We start from the raw sequence: 24,382 nt of genomic DNA on the forward strand, positions 1-24,382 counted from the left end.
ATATCTCTGTCTGCAAAGTTTAAGAAATATAACAACAAAAAATTTCAAGGAAAAGGATAAACTTCCACACAGTCCTATAAAGCTCAGTCAAATGTTTTTATATTTTTGCTTATAATTTATAAGAGAAATCCTATTTCCTTAAACAAATTATTTTCAACAGGATTGAAATAGAAAAATTTCTTTTGAAATGTAAGGTGTTCCTTTTTCCTCCAAACTTTCATATGTATATTATTCTAATGTATTTTGAGTACAGTAAATATATCAAACTATCATGCTTTTTGTTGACAAAATATTTTTCTAACCACTTACTTCCTTCCCCTAGAATATGTATTTAAAGAAGGCTTTAGCTTCAGGTTTATCTTGCTTACATCCTAATTTCCAGGTGTCCTTTCCTCTGGCTTCCCAGAAATTTACTAGGAAATTTTACAAGGGGCCCTTTTATATTTGAAAAAGAAAACTGCTTTGTCAAATGATGGTGAGAATTTTTTTTTTTTAATTAAAAACAACAACAACAACAAAAAAAAAAAAACCCTCTAACCCAGACAGGACTCTAAATTTGGGTAAATCCATGGCACTCTCTCAACTTGAAATGCTGGTCACAGATTACTCATGAAGTTATTTTATACTATTTGTTAGAAACTTATATTTGCTGTGGGTTTTTTTTTTTTTTTCCCTCCGTGCATTGATAAAAACAAATGTTATTTTGTGTCTTTGATGTGTTGGCCATTTTGTAGACCATAGAGTTCTTTACCCTGTTACTGGAGGTGGAACTTTTGGAGAAAACAAGTACATGCAGAAAAATAAACATTTTGCCAGCAGCTTTCATAGGTTCTCAAAGGAAACAAGAGGTCTGTACCACTAACATAACTGGAAGGCAGAGCTTTGAGTTGGGGTCTCGTGGGAGTTGCGGAAGAAAATTGTGGAGTCCTCATCTTGAAGATCTTTTTAAAGTGTGACTTGTGTTTGTCTGAAAACAGACTGATGTGATGAGTTGCTAAAATGTTCTGAGTCTGCTCAGATTCCCTTTCAACCCCCTGCATTTAGAGAGAAAGAGGGAGAAACCTTAAATGGGAACTTTCCACATTCTTGGAATACAAAACAATGGAAGTATTAAAGAAAAAGAAAAAAGAAAGAAAGAAAGAAAGAAAGAAAAAGAAAATTGGCAGCAGAGGCTGGGGAAGGGCATTGTGATGAAACTGATGTCTACCAAATGAAAATGCCACATAAAAGCAAGGAAGGGACTATGGGGTGCTGGCTTCGGCAGCACATATACTTAAATTGGAAGAGACTATGGGAAGGAAGGCTGTACATGGTCTTTTCTTAGCTTTTAGTGAGTCACCAAGATCTCTGCTTTGTGTGTCACGGGAATGGTGACCGTGGGCAACGACATGAAGACCTTTCTCTCTCTACGGCCGGCCCAACTTCCCAGGTTTCAGATCGTCCACGACTGATCGCGCTTTGAGTGGCAACAGGCAGCCCATCCCGAGGACAGTCTCCCGCACATTTTAAAAAGCAAACTGCTGCTTTGTCCCTCCAAAAAGAAAACCAGTTCTTTGAATTTCCCCCCAGATCCTCCAAGCAGAACTTAGTAGAAGCTCATTAAAGAGACTTAGTAGAAGCTCATGAAAAAAAAAAAAATCGCTTTCTTCCCTGTTCCCCAACTAGCCCTTCCTCAGAGCCGGGGAGGTACAGTGTTCAGCATGGGAGAGGTCTGGAACGGGAAGCTGTGAAGGCAAAGAAAGTGAGTCCCAAGTCCGTGCACATTAGACCAAAGAAAGGGAGCCGGAGGAGAGCCAGCCCCGCCCTGGGACTGCGAAGTCTACATTCCTACAGCTGCAAGGTGGTGGCTACTTTATGGTTTTTCCTCCCCCTCAAAAACCACTCCAGTGTGCAGACTCCCCCCCCCCCCGAGGTGACGCAATTCCTCAACTGCCCTAGCCCCCAGTAAAAAAGGAAAGGAAAGGAAAACCGGGGTGGGGGGGGTGTGGGGGTCCTGCAAACCCCTTCGCCTCGCACAACTCCAGCCCCTCCCTTTCCTCCCAGTCCACCCCTTTGCAGCCGCTTCCCATCCCTCCCCCTCAGCCCCAAGAAAGTTTGACGACCGCAAAGGAAACCGAAAAAAAGTTCTCCAGCCCCAATCCTGGCGGGCGATCAGCATCTCTTTTGTTCGCGGCGAACCCACAGTCCCCCTGACGTCACCCGGAGCCCGGGCCAATCCGCGCGCGGTCGGCGGCGGCGGCGGCGGCGGCGGCGGCCCGAGGGTGGGGGGAGCCGGGCCGTCCCTCCTCCGCGGCGCCCGGGGCCTCGCGGGGGGCGGGAGGGGACCGTCCCATATAAACCCCGGCGCTCGGGACTGTGCCGCCCGCGCCGGCTGCGCTCTGCAGGGGGAAGAGAGGGAGCCCCAGGCGCGAGCGCGGGAGAGGGGACCGGCAGCCACAACTTCCCTCGTCCTCTTCCCCTCTGTCCCTCCAGTCGTCCCCTTCCCCGTCCCCTGGCCCCCGCTTTCTTGGGGGCATCCACTCGCGTCTTCCCGCAGGTTGCAAAGGGAGCCAAACTTGGAGGCAACTTGCCTTCTGGTGAGGGTGTCTCTCCCCGCACCGCGTCTCAAGATGCTCAGGGGTCCGGGGCCCCGGCTGCTGCTGCTGGCCATCCTGTCCCTGGGGACAGCGGTGCCCCCCACCGGAGCCTCGAAGAGCAAGAGGCAGGCTCAGCAAATCGTTCAGCCCCAGAGCCCCGTGGCTGTCAGCCAGAGCAAGCGTGAGTACTGACCGCGGGCTGAAACCGGCTGTCGCGGGGATGGGACCCGAGGCCACCCAAAGTTGGGCTGAAGTTCTGAGCGCGCGCGTGTGCGGCGCGTGTGCACGCCTTAATGAGGGCGACCGGCTCAGGACACAAAAGGCTCGTGGCTGGAGCAGGCTAGTTTCGAGAGCCTTAGAATAAACGCAGGCATTGGAGGACAGGGGTTTTGCGATGTCCCGCGGCGCTCTTGTCAACTCCGCTTATTCAAGTCGACCTCCTATGCATTCATCCAAGCTTACTTTAAAGAGGGAAGTGATGTATGCCTTCAGACTTTCCATTTGGGATTAGTGCGGCTCTTAAGTCTCGACTTTTCTTTGTTACTAAACCATTGGCTAATTTTTTTTTTTTTTTTTTTTTTTAATGGGGGTGGGAGGAGGGTGGCTCCATAGCTCTGTGGTTCCTAACTAACTTGAAGAGTTGTAATTGGTTCACAGTGCCTTGGGGCCCTTCGGGATACTTCTCCAAGAACTGAGATCGGAATTCCTCTTCCAGTTTTGCAAAGACACACCCTCCCTTAGCCTTGGCTAAAGGAAACTGCTTAAAGTCCGTTTTGATTTATTGCCCCCCCCCCCCCCCCCGCCCAAAGCATTGAAGGTCCTTGCATATTTTTAAAAGTAATCCAGGTATCTGCTTTTCAGAATGTTTCTGTTCCTTTGATGGAGACCCTTGGCCCGATGGAAATGACATCATTGTAATTAACATTTATCTAAGTTAAAAGAAAATAAAGAAAGGAATACCTAAATATCTGTGTGTACAAATTATGGTTAACTCTTTAGATAGCTAATTTCTATATATTTTCGTGGAGTACTCTTTTTAATTCTGATGTTCTCATGATTAAGTTATTTTTCTAGGTTTGTTGCTTAATCTCATCAGTTTAGTTGTGCACGAAAATTCCATACTTTGGAAAAAGAAGATGCAGATGTAATTTTTTTTTTCTTCAATCATTTATAGCTGGTTGTTACGACAATGGAAAACACTATCAGATAAATCAACAGTGGGAGCGGACTTACCTGGGAAATGCCTTGGTTTGTACCTGTTACGGAGGGAGCCGAGGCTTTAACTGCGAGAGCAAACCTGAACGTAAGTGGTGGGAGCCTGGCAGTTAGTATCTTTGAATATATGGAGAACTGGTGCCTGATAATTAAACTTAGCATTGGTTATAAATTTTCCCAATAGAATTATCTGTCGTTTCCTCTTTAAAAACTTTTAGTAAGTTCTCCTATTCGCCTTCTGCATGTCGCTTCTACCTTTACAACAGAAGAACCAGTGTGTCCCAAAGTAGTTCCGAGTCTTCTTTTTGTTTTATTGTCCTAAAGCCATTGAAGAGAAAAGGACAAATTTTGTGTTCTCCTCCAAAAAAATTGCTTATAAAATTTTAATTTATTAGAAAGGAATTTCAGAGCTTAAACTGTAAGATTATGGGCCAGGAAAACTCTTTGGGCACTAAACTGTGAAGTTATTTGTCAGCTGCAAAGAAAACCACTAACCACTTACTTCAAAGTGCCAGTTCTTTTAGGACCATTGTTCTGTTTCTCTTGTAATGACAGCACCTCCTCCAGAGAAGCCCTGATGAGGCTAGAATGGAAATAGTAGCATTAAGAAATGACAGTACCTGGTGGACGGTGGGGCTCTTCAGATTGTTTGCTTTTCATGTGGACCTCGGTTTGACCATCTGAGTCAGAGATCAGAATCTGAAACCTTCCTTCACAGTCTAGCCAGTCCTAAAGTAGGACTTAATATGGCTTTTTTTCCTAAGGTCCTGAGAATCCTTTACAATAGAAATTCACTTACCAAAAAAGTGGAAAACTGGTCAAAATTCGAAAGCTGAGCTTTGTTAAAGCCTGGGGTAGAATCCAGATCTCCCGTTTTAAGTTTGTTACATACTTGGTTGTACCATGCTACCCAGAACGGAAGACTGTGAGTGTTTCTTTGAAGGGATTAGTGGGATAGAAAAGCTTTTCCGGACTTGAAGCTCTCATGGACTTTCCTTGCCTCCTCAGCTGAAGAGACTTGCTTTGACAAGTACACAGGGAACACCTACCGAGTGGGGGACACTTACGAGCGACCTAAGGACTCCATGATCTGGGACTGTACCTGTATTGGAGCCGGGCGAGGGCGAATAAGCTGCACCATTGCAAGTAAGAAAGACATTGTGTGAGCTGATGCCAAGATAGCGTATATGTGACTTTCTCCATCGCCTTTGCTGTCACTTTCTGTTATGCATGACTGGTTTATGCCCAGGGGACCAGTTGCTCTTCTGTGGTCACCCACCTGGTCCCTGTGCTTCTGGAGGATGGTTCTGTGCACAGGGGGAAGCAGTCTGTATGGAGTTAGGAGTACCAAGGGAATCTCTGGAGTTCCATTTCAGTAAGAAATGTTCCAAGGAGTTGTCCGTTTTATATTACCTCGTTTTATATGTAATATAAATTTATATTTATATTACATTATTTATAATCAAGCCAGACTGATTAAGTGATTATGTGCAGTGATTAGGAAGATGGTCTGGAAGAGTGAATTAGCCATTCCATGGTCGGCTCTTGCTTGTGAGTGAGAGACCTGTTGCCGTCTCATGGATATAGTCTGGTTTCTTTGAAACCTATAGTTTTTACCCAGGAAGCTAATCTCTCTGTCCTCAGGGGAAATATGGAATGATTAGCCTACTAGTGTTTCCAAGGACCTTTGGGCACTGTGCTGACTCTCATCAATTCTAGTTTAGTCAAGGCAACTTTCCACTGTGATTCACTGGATTACCAGTGACCCTATGAACAAAGCATTTCGTTTGTTTAATCCAGCCTTTAAGTGTAAGTTACTTGAAAGGCTTCTGTCCAAAAGAACAAAGCAGTCCCTTGTGAACAGACCCAATCAGCTTTTCCCATATTTAACATTAGGGTTTATTCAAGTATGTTGGCAGGCTGAAGAGTCCGTGGTCCATAGTGTTTGTAGTCTCGTGGGCATTCAGTCTTTGGATGTGCCACTGTGTTAAACAGCTTAGAAGAGTACCCAGATGTCCTTACCTGGGAGGTAGACATCTGTTTGATATCCTCCAATATGACATTTTTAACCTCTGGTAAAATATGGGCTCTCCCACTCCAGAAGGCTGGAAAGCTATGCCCGATGTGAGGCGGCCTTTTCATTCAGTCAGGCTTACCCTGCTGTGACTGTGGAGAGGGGGTCCCTGCTGCTTTAGGACCCAATTTTCTGTGATCTCTCTGAGGAACCAGGATGTATGACCTCTTGCTTTGCCATTCAGTTTTCTGTGTGATTTCCCATCGTGCTTAAACAAGACATTTAATTGAATGACCCAAAATGACCAGCCCTATTAACTTTTCCCCTGCCTCTGATGGGAAGGCTGTCCTCTGTGTGCTCACTTTGTCTAACCCAAGTACCTGCTTAGCACATGGGGTGGAACATGAGATCTTTCCTTTCTTTCTTTCTTTCTTTTTTTTTTTTTTTTAATATTCTCTGTCTCTGTTTCTAACATTTGCTTTTTGTTTTGAACAGACCGTTGCCACGAAGGGGGTCAGTCCTACAAGATTGGGGACACCTGGAGAAGACCGCATGAGACTGGTGGTTACATGCTGGAGTGTGTGTGTCTTGGCAACGGGAAGGGAGAATGGACCTGCAAGCCCATAGGTGTGTGTCTCTGAGAGATGAGTGAGACGTGGGGAGGCACAGTCACGGTGCTGGGTCAACCCAAAGCCACGTGGCCACAAGATCCGGATTCCAATTCAAAAAAGAATGAAATGGAAATTTTCAAATACTGAAATAGTTTATAATCCTAAAGGATTAGGATTCTTCATAGTCCTGAAGTCCTGGAGGAATCGGATCAGAAAGTACTAAGCATTGATGGAAGTCTTAATTTTGTTTCAAAAGCACAAGATAGAATTGAAAGATTTAGGAAAAAGTCATTTCTTTTGTCTGATACCTGGTCTCAGATTTCCCCTTGGTCAAGATGTAAATTATTTGAAAGGAAAAACAATGGCGCTTTAAAAAAAAAAAAAAAATATATATATATATATATATATATTTATCTGAGAGAGAGTATGTGTGAGAACTGGTGTTGGGAAAAAGGGCAGAGGGAGGGGCAAACTCCCCACTGAGCAGGAAGCCTGTTGTAGGACTTGATCCCAGGACCCTGGGATCATGATCTAAGCTCAAGGCTGATGCTTAATCGACTGAGCCACCCAAGAGCCCGCAGTGGTGCTTTTGACATATTGCTTTCTTGGAACATGCTGGACCGAAACAGTGCTGTGTGTTCTCTGTCACACCTTAGGGATTTTTTTCTTCACAATGAAAATTTTTGAGCTGCTTTAACCTCAGTCTTCAGTTGGATTCTATAAACACAAATCTGAGTTTCTGTCTATAACTTGTACTGTGTTTACTTCTTGTTCGTGAATTCAAAGGCTTTTATTTTGCTTTATATTGTAGCTGTTTTTCCAGAAATCAAAGTTTCGACAGCTTTGTCTTTTTTTTTACGCATTTATAATTAAGATTAGAATTGTGCAGTCTCCCTCAGATGAACAATACATGCATCGTTTGCGCCCCAGTAATGGTGTGAACAGTGGTCCTAGCTGAATGTACCCAGTCCATGTACTTATTAGGAGAACAGGAATTCTGCCTGCCGAGTTGGCTTGATCTTTCTTTCACTTTGGTTACTTACTGTGTGCTTAGTTACAGGGCGTGCCTTTCTTTTTGAACAGAGTACCACTTAAAAAAAAAATGCGGCTGGATTTTTGCTTACACGATACACTTTAAATTACAAGGAAACTGCACAGTTCAAAATAACTTTTTTTTTTCCTGTTTTTCATCCAAATTTCCCTACAGCTGAGAAATGTTTTGATCACGCTGCTGGGACTTCCTACGTCGTTGGAGAGACCTGGGAAAAGCCATATCAAGGCTGGATGATGGTGGATTGTACTTGTCTGGGAGAAGGCAGTGGACGTATCACCTGTACTTCTAGAAGTATGTTTTAGCTCTTTATGCTCAAGATGAGGCCAGGTATTGTTTTCTGGATTCCTAGAGAGACTTGTAATGTGCTGTCACTTGGCACACAGCTGATAACACCAGCAGGTTTTTGTAACATTTGGACCTCGAGAAAAATCCACCATCAATTTATTCTGCTTCTTCAAAGAAAAGACCTTTAATAAGGTCTTAGGCTATCAGCTGCTAAGAAAGAACCCAAAAATTCATTCAAAGGCCAAATGTGTTGTGGACTTGAAGATTAGTTGCAAATGTTTGATCTAAAGTATCACTGAGCTCTTTTCCAAGTATTAAGACCAAAGAAATAATTAAAATAACATGCAACAACCTCTTTGGGTATGTTGATACTTTTGACAGAATGGGGCAAAGCTCTGAAGTCTTAGGTCTCCTTCTCTGTTTGAAACTTAAATAAGGCATATTCATTGACAAAACTGATAAAAATAAAAAGTACTTACAGGTTAAAATTATGTGACTACCTGGGGTTCAAGACAGTGTCTCTTACCCAAAGCTTCGATATAGGCTTATTAGTGCCATAAAGAAGCTGGCTTCTGGTACCTCTTCTGTTCCTGCCAAGTTTGCCTCTGGGCCCATGTTGCTTTGGGGACCCAAGGCTCCTTTTTTGAACTTTCAAACCAATAGCAACTATAGAATTTACTGAAGCAAAACAGCCATTAACAATTGGTGTTGCAAATAAATCCTAAATCAAATCTAAATACATTGAACCTATTTTCTTTATTGAGTTTAAAGTATTTAACTATCTTAAAAAGTTCATCATCCAAATTTGAGTTCTTTGCTAATAAAAAAAGTAAGTCTTTCACAGAAAGTGATAATAATTCTGACAGAGTCTTTCCCAGAAACTTGCTGGCTCATTAGATCTTTTGCATTTAAAATGTTATTATGATCATCAGACTTTCAAGACCTTGGTGGCAATTACTCAAACCCTCATCTATTATTCAAAGCTCTTCTAATAACAAGTTTGAGAAAAGTTCCTCAAAGCAAATTCATTCATTCCATAAAATTTTGTGAGTCCCTACTGTGTATGAGACTGTATAGGACCACAAAACTAAACTGGACATTAGCCCAGCCTCCAAAGAGTACTTAGTAAGTCGGTCAGGGAGATGAGAAAGGCTTAGATGTATTCCTCTCCCACAAGGTCCAGAATTAAGGGCTTCAAGACGAATATTGAAAATGTGCTATGGGGTTTCAGTGAAGACCATCCTTCTAGTTGGGGATTTGGGGAAAAGCTGTAAGCAGCCATAATATTTTCATCCAGACCTCCCTTCTGGTGATAGATCAATGTGGGTGTGTATTTGTGTAGACTTACTTCAACCATCTAATAATTTTCTCTCATCCAGGGCAGTGACTTTCTGATTCATACACAAATCAGATCCTTCCTTCTTTCACTGTAGCATATGGGCAAAACTGGATTATGACTGATACCATCTATTTGCCAGATAATTGAACACATAGACTGATGGCAGTTTAGCTTTTACCATTCCACTGAGCAATTGAAAAAAACCATTTTATTGATGATTTTAAGTAGGTGTGTGTTGAGAAAGGAGAGAAGAGAAATTTTAGTCAAAGGAGTGGTAGTCTCCTGAATTTTCTTACAAAGCAAATGAAGAAAGAGATGCTGTTATCTTTTTATAGCTTCTTTAGGGAATTGGGGGAGACCTTTCGAAACCTAATTGCCTCTATTGTTTCTTAATTTCTAATGAGGGACCTCTTTAGAAAGGACAGTCATGTAGTAATTACCAGGAGAAAACAGGGAGAGCCTGGGAAGGAAAGAGAGGGGAAAATAGAGAGCCAAAGAATGAATTTGATCAAAGGACCAATGTGAAAACAATTTTTTTTTAAAATTAACAAATGAAAGACGACGAAAAAGTATTTTGGCAGACAGAGAAGTGAAACAAGACTAAATCATCCAAAATCACACATCTCCCTTTATGCAGGAACAAATGGAATCCTGTGACACCAGGATTATGTATAAACATATCACCAAAATAGAACTCACCAAACTTTAAACCATGACCTTCTTTTGGGGTCTACCCTCCTGCCTCCCCGCCTACCCCCCCCACCTCTGCCTCCACTTGACCTGACTTGCATATTTAAATGCTTCCTTTCTGAAACAGACCGCTGCAATGATCAGGACACCAGGACATCCTACCGAATTGGAGATTCTTGGAGCAAGAAGGATAATCGGGGGAACCTTCTCCAGTGCATCTGCACGGGCAACGGCCGAGGGGAGTGGAAGTGCGAACGCCACGCGTCTGTGCAGACGACATCCACTGGTGAGGCGCCGAGCTAGCGGGGCCGGAAACAGGAAGTCATTTCAAAACGTATTTCTGCGAATCCATCATTCCTTTGACCTGCCATTTGAGGATGAGTTGCTGGGTTTCTGCTAAACATCTGAGTTCATTTACAGATGTTGGTTAAGACTTTGTTTAGTATCAGTTTTTAAATTTAAATAAAAATTAGAATAAACGTCTTGGGAAGGTGGAAGCAGTTTTAGCCCCAAGAGTGTAAACGGACCTTTAAGGAAATGCTAATATTATAAAACCTACACAATTTCTATGGAGATATATACTCACCCATACACATTCCCATGCAGATGCATTTTTAATGCCTAAAAGGGATTTTAATGGGAATGAAGGAGTTATGGTGAGTTACATGACTACATGATTCCTCTGCTAGGACAAGGGAAAGAAGTACATTTCTTCTTTTGCAAAATGGAATATATTTCCTTGTCCTGACATTCAGCTCTCTTTGCAGCGGAAACAATCCTTTATGTGTGGTTTCCATGCTCCAGCAGACTTTGTTGCATTCCATAAAATAATGCACAATCATTTTCTTCATGTATTGGCATTCACAATTTGAGAAATTCAGAGGATGCCTAGAGATGAGAATGAATGACACAATGTCTAAGCATTTAAAACAAAAAAAAAAAAAAGAAGTTTTTATTACTTCTAGTGCAAGAATGAGATCTTTGCATTGTAGCTTGTTTTGTAAGAGTCTGAAGACAGAAATATGACACTCGAGGGTATGTACTTGCTACCATTCCTAATATGTTCTCATCAGGTTTTCACTACATAATATACTAGCCTTGTTGCTTAGCCCTTTATCAGTCAGTCATTTAGCTAAAAATATTTATTATTTATTTAGATTTTTCTCCTTTTGATGAGTTTTCATCTTGTTCTGAGCACTTCCGAAGGTGAACAAGATTAGATTTGATAGTCTCTTTGAGTTATTTGATTATTATCAGTGAAATTACTGTCATCCAAAGAAACAAACAAATACAAATATCAATCTCCTGAAATAGTTTAAGAGGGTAGTTGGGGTTTGAAGGGGTAAAGATTCAATAAATGTTGTCTATTTCTATTAATATTATGAATAGTGTACGGAAAAGTTTCTGTTATTCAAAAAGGTTGATAAACACTGGGATTAAAAAAATGTGGAACGTCCTCCTGTAGGATCTTTACGTTGCCTTGCATTGTCCCTCTTCAGTGGAGTGTATTAATACAAATGCCATCTCCCCCATGGGTGTGGCCTTGGGACCAGTCATCTGTGCAGTGTCTTTGGGTTCTCATGTTGAGCAACACTTAGGTAGATGGTGAATTCAATCTACCCATTATCCTGGTGTCAGTTCTGACTCTTCTTCTGCAGGCCTGGTCTTTGGAAGAACAGATTTCCAAAATCTTAAAAAAAATCAACATATTCTGTTGTCTTACTCTGAAAGGAAAGCTATGTTAAGAGGATTGATTGGTTTTAGAAACACAACAAGCAAATTCCCAAATAATCTTGGGAGGAACAAAATGTGGAAGGAGGGGCAACTTCTAGAGAATTCTGGGGTATTCTCTGATGAGCTCAGAATTAAACAGATGACCATAGGTCTCATACAGAGTGGTAGGCACTTCTCAAAAACAATACTGAGAAGAGAAATGTTCAGTGATATTGAACTTATGGGAGCTGCTAAGAGAGCAAGGGTGAGAAGAAGGTTGAGGCATGAAGACAACACAGGGTACATGAGGGCTTGGGGAGATGAGGCATAGAGCAAAGAAGGAAGTGGAAGGAACTTGTGGTGGAGGATTATGAAGGAGAGCACCATGAGCTTCCCGGAGCGAGTGCGGAATTGTTGAGGGCATCTGCTCTGTTGACTGACAGGATAATGTCTGGGATTTAGAAATTCCAACAGCTGCAGATGAGCTGGAACATGGAGACCATTTGGTGGACTCCTACAGATTATTTCCTAGGCTGAGTGTAGAAGCTAATGCAGAAAGGGAGGGGCATTTCTTTCCAGTTCCAGGTCAGTAACACCATGGATTTCAGAGTGATCTGTGTGGGACCCTGAGGATCCCAAGTCCAGAAGAGTTTATTTGTTTTCTCTTATCCGGGTTTTTAACTGCCCTTTCTCATGCTCCTAGGATCTGGCCCCTTCACAGATGTCCGAACAGCCATTTACCAGCCCCAGCCTCACCCCCAACCTGCTCCGTACGGCCACTGTGTCACAGACAGTGGTGTGGTTTACTCTGTGGGGATGCAGTGGCTGAAGACACAAGGAAATAAGCAAATGCTTTGCACTTGCCTGGGCAATGGAGTCAGCTGCCAAGAGACAGGTCTGCATTGACTTTTCAAAAAATAGTACTGATAACTTCTTATTACTTAATTTTTGAAAGGCAATACATTCATCTACCAAAAAAGAAAGAAAGAGAGAAACAGAGAAACAGTAAAAACAAACCAGAAAAGCTTATAATCTTTCCACCCTGTGATAACAACCAGGGTTGGCATTTCATATATTTTCTTCTAATCTTTTTAATCTATGTAGTTTCTTTCCTGTAGTGGGAATTCAGCTGCTATGTATTATCTTTATTTGTCTAAAATGTTGTAACAAGAGGGTTGCCTTCTGAATAGCAAATCAACCATATTGTAAACTCTAAATCTCCAATTTCTGGAGCTTCGCAAGTGTAAACTTCCCTCAACAACCTAATGCATTGTCTCTGGGCTAGAACGTGGTAGTAATGATAATAGGAACGTTCAGGACACTTGACTTTTCCCTAGAAGAACCTCATGTGTTTATTAAGGCACCAACAGTGTCGTCTGTATCCCTCCAGGATACCTTAAGCAGCATTCTTAATGAACCTGTATTAATATACCTTTACAAATGGGGAAACTGAGGCATAACAGCCAAGGTGGCAACAAAGGACACGGGCAAAAGAACTCAGGCATCCCTCTAGGCACAAAGGTCAGGGTTCCTGAGTAACATGTTTTGGCTGACATTAACTAGGTGGTGATCTCTACTAGTAGCTTGAGGGCACACGCTCCGTCTCAATTAAGCTAGGAAGAAGCAGCTCCTGGTGAGACATAAATGCAGACTTATTTACCGAGAGCCTTTTGGTTATGCTTGTAGCCGTCACCCAGACTTACGGTGGCAATTCCAATGGGGAGCCTTGTGTCCTACCGTTCACCTACAACGGCAGAACATTCTACTCCTGCACCACAGAAGGGCGGCAGGACGGCCACCTGTGGTGCAGCACCACCTCCAATTATGAGCAAGACCAGAAATACTCCTTCTGTACAGACCACACCGGTGAGTCTCCCCAGGGGGAAACAGAGCAGTGAGAAAAAGCCATTTCTCCTATTTCCATTGGCCAGGCTTCCAGCCGTTCATCTTGAGGCTGCCAAAGAAGTAGTACTTTTGTTCCATTTGAACCCAAGAGACGTGAAGCTAACTTAGCCGCTGAAGACCCTTCCTGGTTCTCCAGTCCTCCTGGGAAATGACACCCAGGGGAAAGCCCTCCAGGTCAATTCTATTTGACCCAGTTGGGATTCTGATGTGATTAAAGATACAGTATATTAAAATCCATAGGCGACCCCACAGGGCTCAAGAAAATATACAGGATGGACGCCTCGGAGCCTCTGCTGCTCTTCTGGTTAAAACTGTTTTATTCCCAGCAACCATTTGATCTTTTCTCTTTGGGCTGGGAAAATGAGAGGGGATTCAAGTCTGTTTTGAAGGTAGAAGGAGGAATCGCTAAGGCAGCCTACAGCTCTGTGATCAGGCCTTCTTGATTCGGGGGGTGGATTCCCTGTGAATTAGCTCCAGAACCCCGGCTTGCTCGGAGCCTTCCTGTCCTTGCACCCCGCTGTGCTCTGCTGTAATACTCGTCTTCCTATTTGCGTCCTCTTCTGGGCAGTTTTGGTTCAGACTCGAGGTGGGAACTCCAATGGTGCCTTGTGCCACTTCCCCTTCTTGTACAACAACCACAACTACACGGACTGTACTTCCGAGGGCAGGAGGGACAACATGAAGTGGTGTGGAACCACGCCCAACTACGACGCGGACCAGAAGTTTGGATTCTGCCCCATGGCTGGTAAGATGAAGCCCTGTAGGCACCCACTTACGTAGTAAGACAGAAGAAGAGTGTCCAGTTTACTCCCAGTTCGCCCATTCAGTCTTAATTTTCAGACAGCACAAAACTTCATGAGGTATACTTATATATCTGTGTAAGTGTATATATTATTACATAAATGGTATGTATATTATATATGTATAGTATATATAATATATATTTTATTTAGTATATTATTTATGTAATCATAAAATCCTTCTGATATAATTTAATATCCAAAAATATATAAATACATTAAATACACTTTTTAAGACATCTGGAAATGCACATTTTTCACAAGTTTGTCATTTGTAAGGAACACATAGCTGAGTATCTTAACACATTTCATGTGTAACTGCTGTAGTCACAGTCCTACTATATTTACACCTAACGGTGGCTCAACTAGAATACATTCTCTCACTTATGAAATACCAAAATGGCCCAAACTCTATGTTTTCTGAAAAGTATGGGATCTTTTCTGGTTTCAAGAGGGATATAGTTGGTATGAATGGTGAAAGGGAAGCCAATACCAAAACCTCTTGTTTTCAAATCTCAAGAACCCCACAAGTTACATTTGATCGAGAACCCCACTTGCACTGTTATCAAGTGTCTGTATAAGGCACTGAAACCCAAGAACGCTACTTACACTCACTTTTATTTTTTCTACAAATAGATTGTTGGATTAAGAAGAAAACCATGCTTTCCCTTGCAATTCTCTACCCAAATACATAGTTTCCCTTTGGGATCGAATAAAGCAGAACTAGAAAAAGTTATGATGCAGTAGTCAACATCAGTCTTCTAGAACATTGCAGACCCGTTGTGTGCATGTGTAGGTATTATCATGGTTTAACATGCCCTCACCCTTCCTGCAATTATTCCCCAAAACATACTTCACCTTTGGATTAGGTTTGCTCTCTTTAGGACTCAAAACTCTACACATACATGCCCACAGCGGCACTGAGACTTCTTTAAGGCACACCAGACTGCTTTCCAAGTGAGAGTTGTTAGGATAACCAAGCGAGACGAATAATAGTGTGTATGTTTTTAGGTCTTGTGATCATTTCTCCATCCATTTCCACACAGCGCACGAGGAAATCTGCACAACCAATGAAGGGGTCATGTATCGCATTGGAGATCAATGGGACAAACAGCACGATATGGGTCACATGATGAGGTGCACATGCGTCGGGAATGGTCGTGGAGAATGGACTTGTGTTGCCTACTCCCAGCTCCGAGGTATGCTAGCTCATTGATGAGAACTTTTGAGAGGACCAAGTTTGTAGGGGAAAACTTGTACTTTACCAAAGTAGGAGAGGAAGTAGGCATTGCCATGCCATGAGTCTCCTGGACACCTTGAGCTTCTCATGTCAATAGCCAGTGGAGAAAAGCTGGCAAAGCAATTCTAAATTCAGAGGCATTCCCAGGAGGTAAGTACTTACACTGAGCTGAGAAGATGACTCCAAAGGCTGGAACACAATCATCTGATCCTTTTAGCTTTTCGTTAGGCTATTGGAGTCACGTCTAGAAAAGATTGGATAATTTCTCTAAAGAAAAGAGACTTTGCTATTTTTTTGAAAAGATTTTATTTATTTATTTGAGAGAGAGAGAGAGAGAAAGAGTACGTGCACAAGTGGAGGGAGGGGCAGAAGTAAAGGAAGAAGATGCAGGGCTCGATCCCAGGACCCTGAGATCATGACTTGAGCTGAAGGCAGATGCTTAACGGACTGGGTCACCCAGCCCTGAGACTCTGCTGTTCTGACATGAGACCTTTGTGAGTCCAAACTGAAGGTGACAGAAACTTACTTCTTTTGCTGAGAGCATTTTTTTCCCCTTTGGATCCTAGTATATAATAGAGATGATGATTTATTAAAGCCATTTTAGTACTTCTGTTTCTTTGACTTGAAAACTAAGATTTAGGTAGAACTCTGAGCTAATAAATAGTTCATGTAACTGGTATGTTGACATTGGCCTGAACTTGTTCTCCTTTTGTGAGTAACACACTCCAGTAATAATAATTCCATATGAGGTTGCCGAACTGAAAGGAACCCTAGAAAGACATATAGACTAACTTTTCACTTACCAGATGAAGAAGCTGAGAGACCTCAAGGGGAAAGTAATTTTTTCAGGATTTCTCAGAGAGTTAGGAATAGAGTTGCCCTAATTTTCTTTTTACTTTCACAAACGCCATAGATGTTATTCTATTTCCCATATCCAAGTATCTCCCCACCCCTGCCATTCCAAAGATCAGACCATCACACCATGTTGGGTGTTCCATAAGAATGTTTGATCTTCCTCCCAATTTCTCAGAGCAAGCAGAGATCTGACGGACATTATCAATGGAGCAAAAACTTCTCCAGAAGTGAAATATGCATTTGTTCAAAAATCGCCTTTCCACAGGAAGGCATTTTTACCGCATTCTGTAGCTGTATGCACTTTGACCTCTGATACTTAAGTTTATAAGAAAGAGTTTATGAAAGAATTATTTTTTCCAAAAATTGTATTTCTGACTAAGCTTTAATAAAGTGTTTGTTCTATGCTAGTAGAATAGTAAGTTTAGTGGGAGGTGTTATAAATTAGTGGAAACAACTGTGTGCTTTGAATAGCATGGTATTTTGGGGGCACCTGGGTGGCTTAGTTGGTTAAGCATCCCACTCTTAATTTGAACTCAGATCATGATCACAGGGTTGTAAATTTGAGCCCCGCATCAGGCTCCACACTCAGCGTGGCATCTGCTTGAGATTCTCTCTCTCTCTCTCTCTCCCTCTGCCCCTCCCCCAACTTGTGCATGCAAGCACGTGCCCGCGCTCTCTGTCTAAAATAAATAGATCAATCTTTTTTTTAAAAAAGCATGACATTTTTTAATTTCATCATGAAACTTAAAAAAGCTCTTCACCTCCCCACTGTTTCCTAAACAGATCAGTGCATTGTTGACGACATCACTTACAACGTGAATGACACATTCCACAAACGTCATGAGGAGGGACACATGCTGAATTGTACCTGCTTTGGTCAGGGCCGGGGAAGATGGAAGTGTGATCCCGTTGGTAATTAGCCTTCGTGTCTCTAGATGGTTTTGGATGCTGGGACTAGTTAACAAGTTTCAGATAAGGAGAGCTAGTTCATGACTTCAGACTTTGATCAGTGTGTTGCCGAGAGCTTTGTAAAATCTTTTCTCTAATCATGACACAGTATATCAACTTGATATTGGTAGTCATCTATTGTTATGAGTCTAGTAACATGCAGGTTTATTTTAATAGAATAGAATCAGTTCTTTGGTTCTGGATCATAAAGAGAATCCATGTTATGAAGGAGAACCTTCCTTTGCTGACTGTGTAGATTCTCGTGCCAGGAAATACCCCTTCCAAAGACTGTATTTTTCTTGGCTGCCCTCTATAATAGATCTAAGCAAATAGTGAAGGCTGAGCCCTAATAGAGCTGTGGGCCAGCTTTAAGGTAACCCATTAATATTCCTTTACTAAGAGAGACCTGTTGCTCACTAAGAAAACAAACTAATCAGATGAGTTTGTTTGACCTGAGATTATCAAAGCTGAGACAGAGTCCTGAGAGGTCTTTTCAGAAGCTGCTCAGCAAGTATTCATAGTGAAAATCTAGTTCATTCATTTACATGTAAAACTAAGCACTCCAAAATTTAAAGAGGTATAAAGAGTGATATTTTGCCCTTACTATTCAAATGGTAAGTCAGTTTCATTCATGTTGGCAAAATATATCTAAGTTAGTTTTCTCAAATTGGTATTCAGAATGTCAGGATATCCTGAAATCTAAATTACAAAGTTTTTATTTAGAACTACTATCTTTTTAGAAGACCAAACATTTTTTCCAGTGGGTACTTATTTACTGCTAGCTATCCTGTAAGGTAAAAGACAGGAACAAAATATTTTGTAACCACATATATTTGTGAGGACACCTGCAAGTTCCCATTGAAACTAAGAATGTATGCTCCCTTGCCCACTTGCTGGAGCACGCTGAAATTTGATTTGTAGCTCTCCATCTTCGATGACGCTTCGATGACGCTTCTTTCACTTTGTATATATTTTAGACCAATGCCAGGATTCAGAAACCCGAACATTTTATCAAATTGGAGATTCGTGGGAGAAGTATGTGCATGGTGTCAGGTACCAGTGCTATTGCTATGGCCGTGGCATTGGGGAGTGGCATTGCCAGCCTTTGCAGACCTATCCAGGTAAGTAGCTAGATTCGTGCAAACTGACAGCTTCCAACTCAGTTGTAAAAACTGGGCAGGATCCTTATTTTTAATACTCTGGTCCCTGAATCAGCCTCTCCTCTTTCTCCTCTTTTTCGCCGATCACTATCTAACAATCGGATTTTTGACTCAAATGATTTTCCTTCCTCCCCAGTCAAGTAAAAGATGTGCGAGGCTGAGAAAATATGCCTGTGTGTCAGTTTGTTTCTGAACACTCTAGAACATCCCGTAAGTTTAAAACCTCCAGCTAATTGGATCTCCCGTCGGCACGTGTAAATAAAAACCGTGCAGTGAGCTACCCTGGGAGCGAAGTGTTGGCATTTTATGTTATGACTCTTGAGGGAGAGATTGGATACAGAGATGGCATGGAATATAATGCAGGGTATGTGTGTTCAGTCAGCATTTCAACCAGGGCCTCTTTGTGTCAAAATTTTCATTTGTTTGATCAACTGGAGTCTAGAACAAAGTATTCTGGGTCAAGAGTTGAGTAATTCGGTCAATTTTCTGCCCACGCAGTTCAAATACTCCCAAATGGTTATTGCTGGTATTTTGTTGTTGTTGTGGTTTTTAAGGTCATAGGACATAATGCCTAGCTATAGGTGTGATTAACTCATTTAGAAAAAAAAAAAAAAACAGATTTATGGAGCGTCTGGGTGGCTCAGTGGGTTAAGCCTCTGCCTTTGGCTTGGGTCATAGTCTCAGGGACTTGGGATCAAGTCCTGCATTGGGCTCTCTGCTCGGCTTGGAGCCTGCTTCTGCCCCTCTTTTTTCTGCCTGCCTCTCTGCCTACTTGTGATCTCTCTGTCAAATAAAAAAATAAAATCTTAAAAAAAAAAGAGAAAAGAAATCAGATTTTTAAAATTTAATAATAATTAGGAAGCTTTCATCTTTAGGTGCCAGTTATTTGAATAACTACCGAGGTGCAAAGCCTCCTAGAACTCTGTTGACTTTAGACTAGAAACATGGCCCACATTCAGAAACAAAAACAGGTTTTCCTAGCATCAGAACCTGCCTCTGACAGAAATTAAGATTAAGTAATCTCAATCCCTTCATAGGGTAGTAAGAGATTCACTATCTCGAGAACCAGGTATGGAACAATTTGATCGAAGTTAGAGTTTGCCGAAGTCATGGGTCCCAGCTGTACAGGTGCTAAGAAAGAGATCCATGTCAGGCTCTACTCGTCAGCTTCTCATCTGTAAAACGGGGAGGTTAAAGCTAATTGCCTTTAAAGGTCCTTCCAGCACTAACTATCTAACAGACCTCTGATCCTAAATACTAACCACCCAGATACACCCTTTCCACAGACTTGGAAGAAACTCGCTTCTCCTCAATCCCTCAGTCACTATCAGAGTTGTCGAAGGTGACCTTTGTCTTAAGCCCACAGCATAAATGAACCTGGCTCTTAAGTTGTATTTTTTTTAAGATTTTATTTATTTATTTGACACAGAGATAGAGATCACAAGTAGGCAGAGAGGCAGGCAGAGACAGAGGAAAAGCAAGCTCCCCGCTGAGCAGAGAGCCCGATGCGGGGCTCGATCCCAGGACCCTGAGATCATGACCTGAGCCAAAGGCAGAGGCTTTAACCCACTGAGCCACCCACGTGTCCCCTTAAGTTGTATTTTATGACAGATTTGGGTGTAGGAATCACTTAAAATAATTTTTTTGTTTAATAATTTTTTTTAAATCTACAGAAAAACCTTAAGTGCATTGGTTTTCTTCTTTAATGAGGCAACTAAAGAATAGAAACATTTAAAGAAATGCTCTCTAGTTTCTGTGTTTCAGATTGTTACTGGTGTGACGGTTTGTTGAAAATCATCCTCAATGATTTTAGAGAGAAATGTTTTTTCTCACTTTAAAACTAGCCTGTTTCTCAATGCCAGAAGCATTTTCCACTGGAAGCATTTTGGTGGATACGACAAGGGTAAAATCTAGGTGGAAAGGAAGGAAGCCTTCTGCTTTGGAGTTTTACAGGTTGAGTTTGCTCCTACTTTTTAAAAAAGGCTCAGAGGAATGCCCAGTGAACATGGAGGAGGAGATTTAGAGAGGGGGTTGATATTTGCCCTCGGTAAGAGGTTGGGTGCTTATCTCTGTGTCTGGTTTACTCAATGGTTCACGCCTAGTACACGGGGCTTTCTGAGTGTGAGAAGAGTAAAGGAGTCACAGATGACCAGGAGACTGTCTCTGAGCCTTGCCCCATAGGCTCCGCCCAGGGAGGATTTGATGGAGTTGTTCAAAGGAACAGAAGATAAGAGGCATTTGGTTTGTCAATAAACAGCTAGGAAAAGCACAGATCTCAGCAAATAAAAGAGAGAAAAAAGGACTGAGTCACAAACGCATAAATATTTAACTTCCTCAGGGTCATCGTTACTGGAAATGATTCCTTTCAGCCTTACTTTAAACCGATTTTAAAAGTATACACGTTGTGTCATATTTTTACCTAACGGTTTTCTGGTTAAGCTTGGTCAGACTGAGTAAGAGAGGAAGTCAAGTTTTTACAATGGTAGTTGCTAGTATACACCACTAGATTAATTTTAGTTTTATTGAATCTAACTGATGTAAATGATGTCGGAATTTTCAGACTTCCTGTCTTCAGATCATATGTAGATTAAGGTAGAGTGGTAATCAGAATTGAGTTGACCTTACAAATGATGGACACAGTCTCTTTTCTTTCTGAACAAAAATATACTAAATGCATGAACCCACACAGCTGTTCAGTGCAACCCCCTAAAGGGTGGGCTGCGGTACAAGCGTGAATTTCAAAACAATTTCGAACCAATGCTTTAAGTTTTAGAAAGCAAAGAAACTTCTGTAGTTTTGCTCCATCACGGAGGTAAAAACCACTGAGTCATCTTTTCCTCCCCACCACCTCCTCCTCACGGACCCAGGAACATGATCAGGGTTAAAGGTGAGCAGTAAAAGACATTCATATTGTCTTTCGGAAACTTAATAGACATTTTACCATCAAAACTTTTGGTTTTAATTAAAGGCTGGGTTTTTTTTTGGAGCAGTTCCCAGCAAAATTGAAAAGAAGGTACAGAGCTTTCCCGTGTAGCCCCTGCCCTCACACATGCCCAGGCACCTGTTACAGACAGTCCCCTCTGGCGTGTGCATTGCTTACAGTGGAGAAATCTGCATCGGCACTGTTTTCACCCAAAGTCTGTGGTTTAACTAAGGATCACTCTTGGTGTTGTACATGCTGTGGCATCACAAACTTCTTCCTCCCTTTAAATCGTGATTGTCAAACTATATAAAATACATATCAGATGTCTTTTTATTTAAGGAAATCATAGTAGGAATTCTTTAGAGAATCGATATTTAAACAACCTTAGGCCAATTATTGTAAAGAATTTAAGGACGTGATATTCCTGTATTTACTGATGTTCCCAGAAGTCACGTCTCTGACATTTTACTTCATTATATGTCTTACTTTTTTAAATTTATTAAATTAAATAAATTTAAGTACACTTGTATTTGCAAGGATCTTCATGAACAGAAGGGGTAATTTAAAAAATGACGTGTAATTAACTTCTGCCAGTTGATGAGAACACACATCCTTCCATGTTCTGTGAAATATACCCTCCTTTAGAATGGAAAATGGATAATCTTATGCATGAATTTTGGTATTTTGGTTTAGAAATATGTGCATTAAATGAAATTAAGACTCAGAGAATATTTGTTAGTCTTCCAACCACTTTGAATTATTCCCAGTGCAGAAGTGAGTATATTGTCCTAAAACTTTTGAATCTACACAGATATTCAAGCTTTGTACTTATTTTGCCACAGAATATCTTGTCTGCATAGAGGATTGAACAGCATAACAATTAAGTTCAAAGATGACTATTTTTTTTTTTCCCTAAGAGCTTTCAGAAAACTTAAATCTGTTAACATACAGGTGAAATGCTTTGTGAGACTTGCAAAATGTTGCTTTCTTTTGATAGAGTAGCAGTTAGAAATTCTTGGAAAGGTTATGGCAAGGAACTTTATTTTTATATCCAATAAGTAGAACATTGATTGACATCATAAAAAAAGACAGTCTTTAGGAAGAAGATGGTGTTCTATGCTGTAAGCTTAAATTCTCTAGCTATTTCATTATTATCCTAAATGGAGTCTACACTACTAAGAAATTAATTCTACTTCTCTTATATGGTTTTTTTTAAAAAGAAGAAGAAGAAGAAGAAGAACCAAAATCAGACTTTAAATTTTGTTGGAAACAGTCATGTATATTGAGATATGGAAATACTGAATTTAGTATATACTTCAAAATGCCATTTCAGTTGGTAACTGCCTTTGAAAAAAAAGAAGTTTGATCTCTTAATAATTTGAGCACTCAGTGGTAGGATTTTAGAGTATACTTACTGAGTAAAACTAAAACTTAACCTTTCCCCCAATAGGATGCTTCGGCTGATAAGAAATAAAACTGAGTCTTAGGGCTTCTGTCTGGCTCAGTCAAAAGAGCATGCAACTCTTGATCTGGGGGTAATGAGTTCGGGCCCCAGATTGGGTATAGAGATTACTTAAATAAGACTTACTTAAAAAAAAAAAGAAAGAAAACTGAGTCTGTAATTTATTCATTAAGGATTCTATCTCATTTAGAAATATGTGTGTTTTACATCATGTCCCATGGCCTTTGGAATGTTTTCTTCGTGGGTAGATACATTCTTGATGAAAGCCTTTACAAATGAGAATTTGCTTTAAAGCAGCTCAGTATGATAAATAGAGTTTGGGTTCTGTGTCGCTTTATTTGGGTTTGAGTAGTTTCACAATTTTCTCAAAATTCTTTGAAAATTGAGAGGAAAACAAACAGTGGCATTTTTCAAATTTTATTTGCTATTAACAAGTTCTATTTGCATTTCTCATGTGATGGACGATGATCTATCGACTAAGAAAGGATTTTGTGGCATTGATTTCCAAGGTCAAGATGTAAAAAAATAATCCCAGAATTTTTTTTTTTTTTACTCACATTTACTGATAAATAAAACCGTCTTTTAATGATGACCATCCATTTGCAGTAACTTTTAAGCTAAAGTAAGTGAATACCCAAGATCACCAAATCTCACATTTTCATTTTCAGGCACAACTGGTCCCGTCCAAGTAATCATCACCGAGACCCCCAGTCAACCCAATTCTCACCCTATCCAGTGGAATGCCCCAGAACCATCTCACATTTCCAAGTACATTCTCAGATGGAAGCCTGTGAGTATCCCACTCAGAAACTGCGCACACTGAGGCTACCGAAATTAACACGTCCTAAACATTCTTTTTTCCAACTTTTGAGCCCACAGATCTGACTGACTATCTGTGGCTTGACATAAAGATTTAGCTTTTTTGGTATTTGGAAGGATTTAGAAAGATTTGGTATTTAGAACGATCTTCTTAACAAGGACTTAGAAATGATAATGCCAGAAACGATTCTTCCCCAATATGGGAAGAGAATCTGAAGGTTTCATGTCTTGGAACTCTGTCAGAGGAAAACAATGATGGGCATCATTTCCATGATTTGAAAAATCAGTATTTAGCTCTTTGGATTCATTTTCATAAGGGAGCACTTCTTAAAACATTATTTTTGATCCTCTGAAGTTATTTAGATAGAAGGGAAGAGAGGGTTGGAGGGAAGAATACATGAGGAATGACGGTTTGTTTAAAAAGTGAACCTTATGATTTTCTAATAAGAACCATCTAGAAATTGAAGAAATCCTACAGAGGAAGGTATTGGTCTAGTAAGCTTTAGTTTTTCTTATCCTTCAGACCTGCCTGCTATACTTCCAAAATTCATGACTTGTAACTTGAGAAACACTGTTTTAAACACAGGAGAAAAATCCCCACTTTTAGTCATAGCTATCAAATTCTAGCAATTAGAAACAAAATGGGTGGTTGGGGTGGGGGTGCCTGGGTGGCTTAGTTGGTTGAGCGTCTGCCTTCAGCTGTGTCTGGACCCCAGGGTCTGTCAGTGCCGTGCCCTAATCAGCAAGGAGCCTGCTTCTCCCTCTCCCCCGGC

General features: G+C 41.1%; 1 protein-coding gene across 12 annotated transcripts in view; it reads left to right on the top strand.

The window, feature by feature from the left end:
- Nucleotides 1–2,296: 2,296 nt before the first annotated feature.
- Nucleotides 2,297–24,382, top strand: part of FN1 (fibronectin 1) — a 66,474-nt gene continuing 44,388 nt past the window's right edge. For 11 of the 12 annotated variants that reach the window (XM_082689079.1, XM_082689083.1, XM_082689088.1 and 8 more), the window contains exons 1-13: nucleotides 2,300–2,757; nucleotides 3,751–3,879; nucleotides 4,800–4,937; nucleotides 6,301–6,432; nucleotides 7,624–7,761; nucleotides 9,912–10,070; nucleotides 12,201–12,392; nucleotides 13,184–13,363; nucleotides 13,971–14,147; nucleotides 15,249–15,401; nucleotides 17,081–17,209; nucleotides 18,223–18,366; nucleotides 23,459–23,580. In XM_082689079.1, coding sequence (XP_082545205.1) covers nucleotides 2,610–2,757; nucleotides 3,751–3,879; nucleotides 4,800–4,937; nucleotides 6,301–6,432; nucleotides 7,624–7,761; nucleotides 9,912–10,070; nucleotides 12,201–12,392; nucleotides 13,184–13,363; nucleotides 13,971–14,147; nucleotides 15,249–15,401; nucleotides 17,081–17,209; nucleotides 18,223–18,366; nucleotides 23,459–23,580 — 1,941 coding nt within the window. In that variant the 5' untranslated portion in view covers nucleotides 2,300–2,609. Of the gene's footprint in view, nucleotides 2,758–3,750; nucleotides 3,880–4,799; nucleotides 4,938–6,300; nucleotides 6,433–7,623; nucleotides 7,762–9,911; nucleotides 10,071–12,200; nucleotides 12,393–13,183; nucleotides 13,364–13,970; nucleotides 14,148–15,248; nucleotides 15,402–17,080; nucleotides 17,210–18,222; nucleotides 18,367–23,458; nucleotides 23,581–24,382 lie in introns of all 12 variants that reach the window. The other variant, XM_082689085.1, reaches the window with a different exon arrangement.

This window comes from Mustela nivalis (genome assembly GCF_964662115.1).
Source record: "Mustela nivalis genome assembly, chromosome: 11".
Taxonomy (NCBI): domain Eukaryota; kingdom Metazoa; phylum Chordata; class Mammalia; order Carnivora; family Mustelidae; genus Mustela; species Mustela nivalis.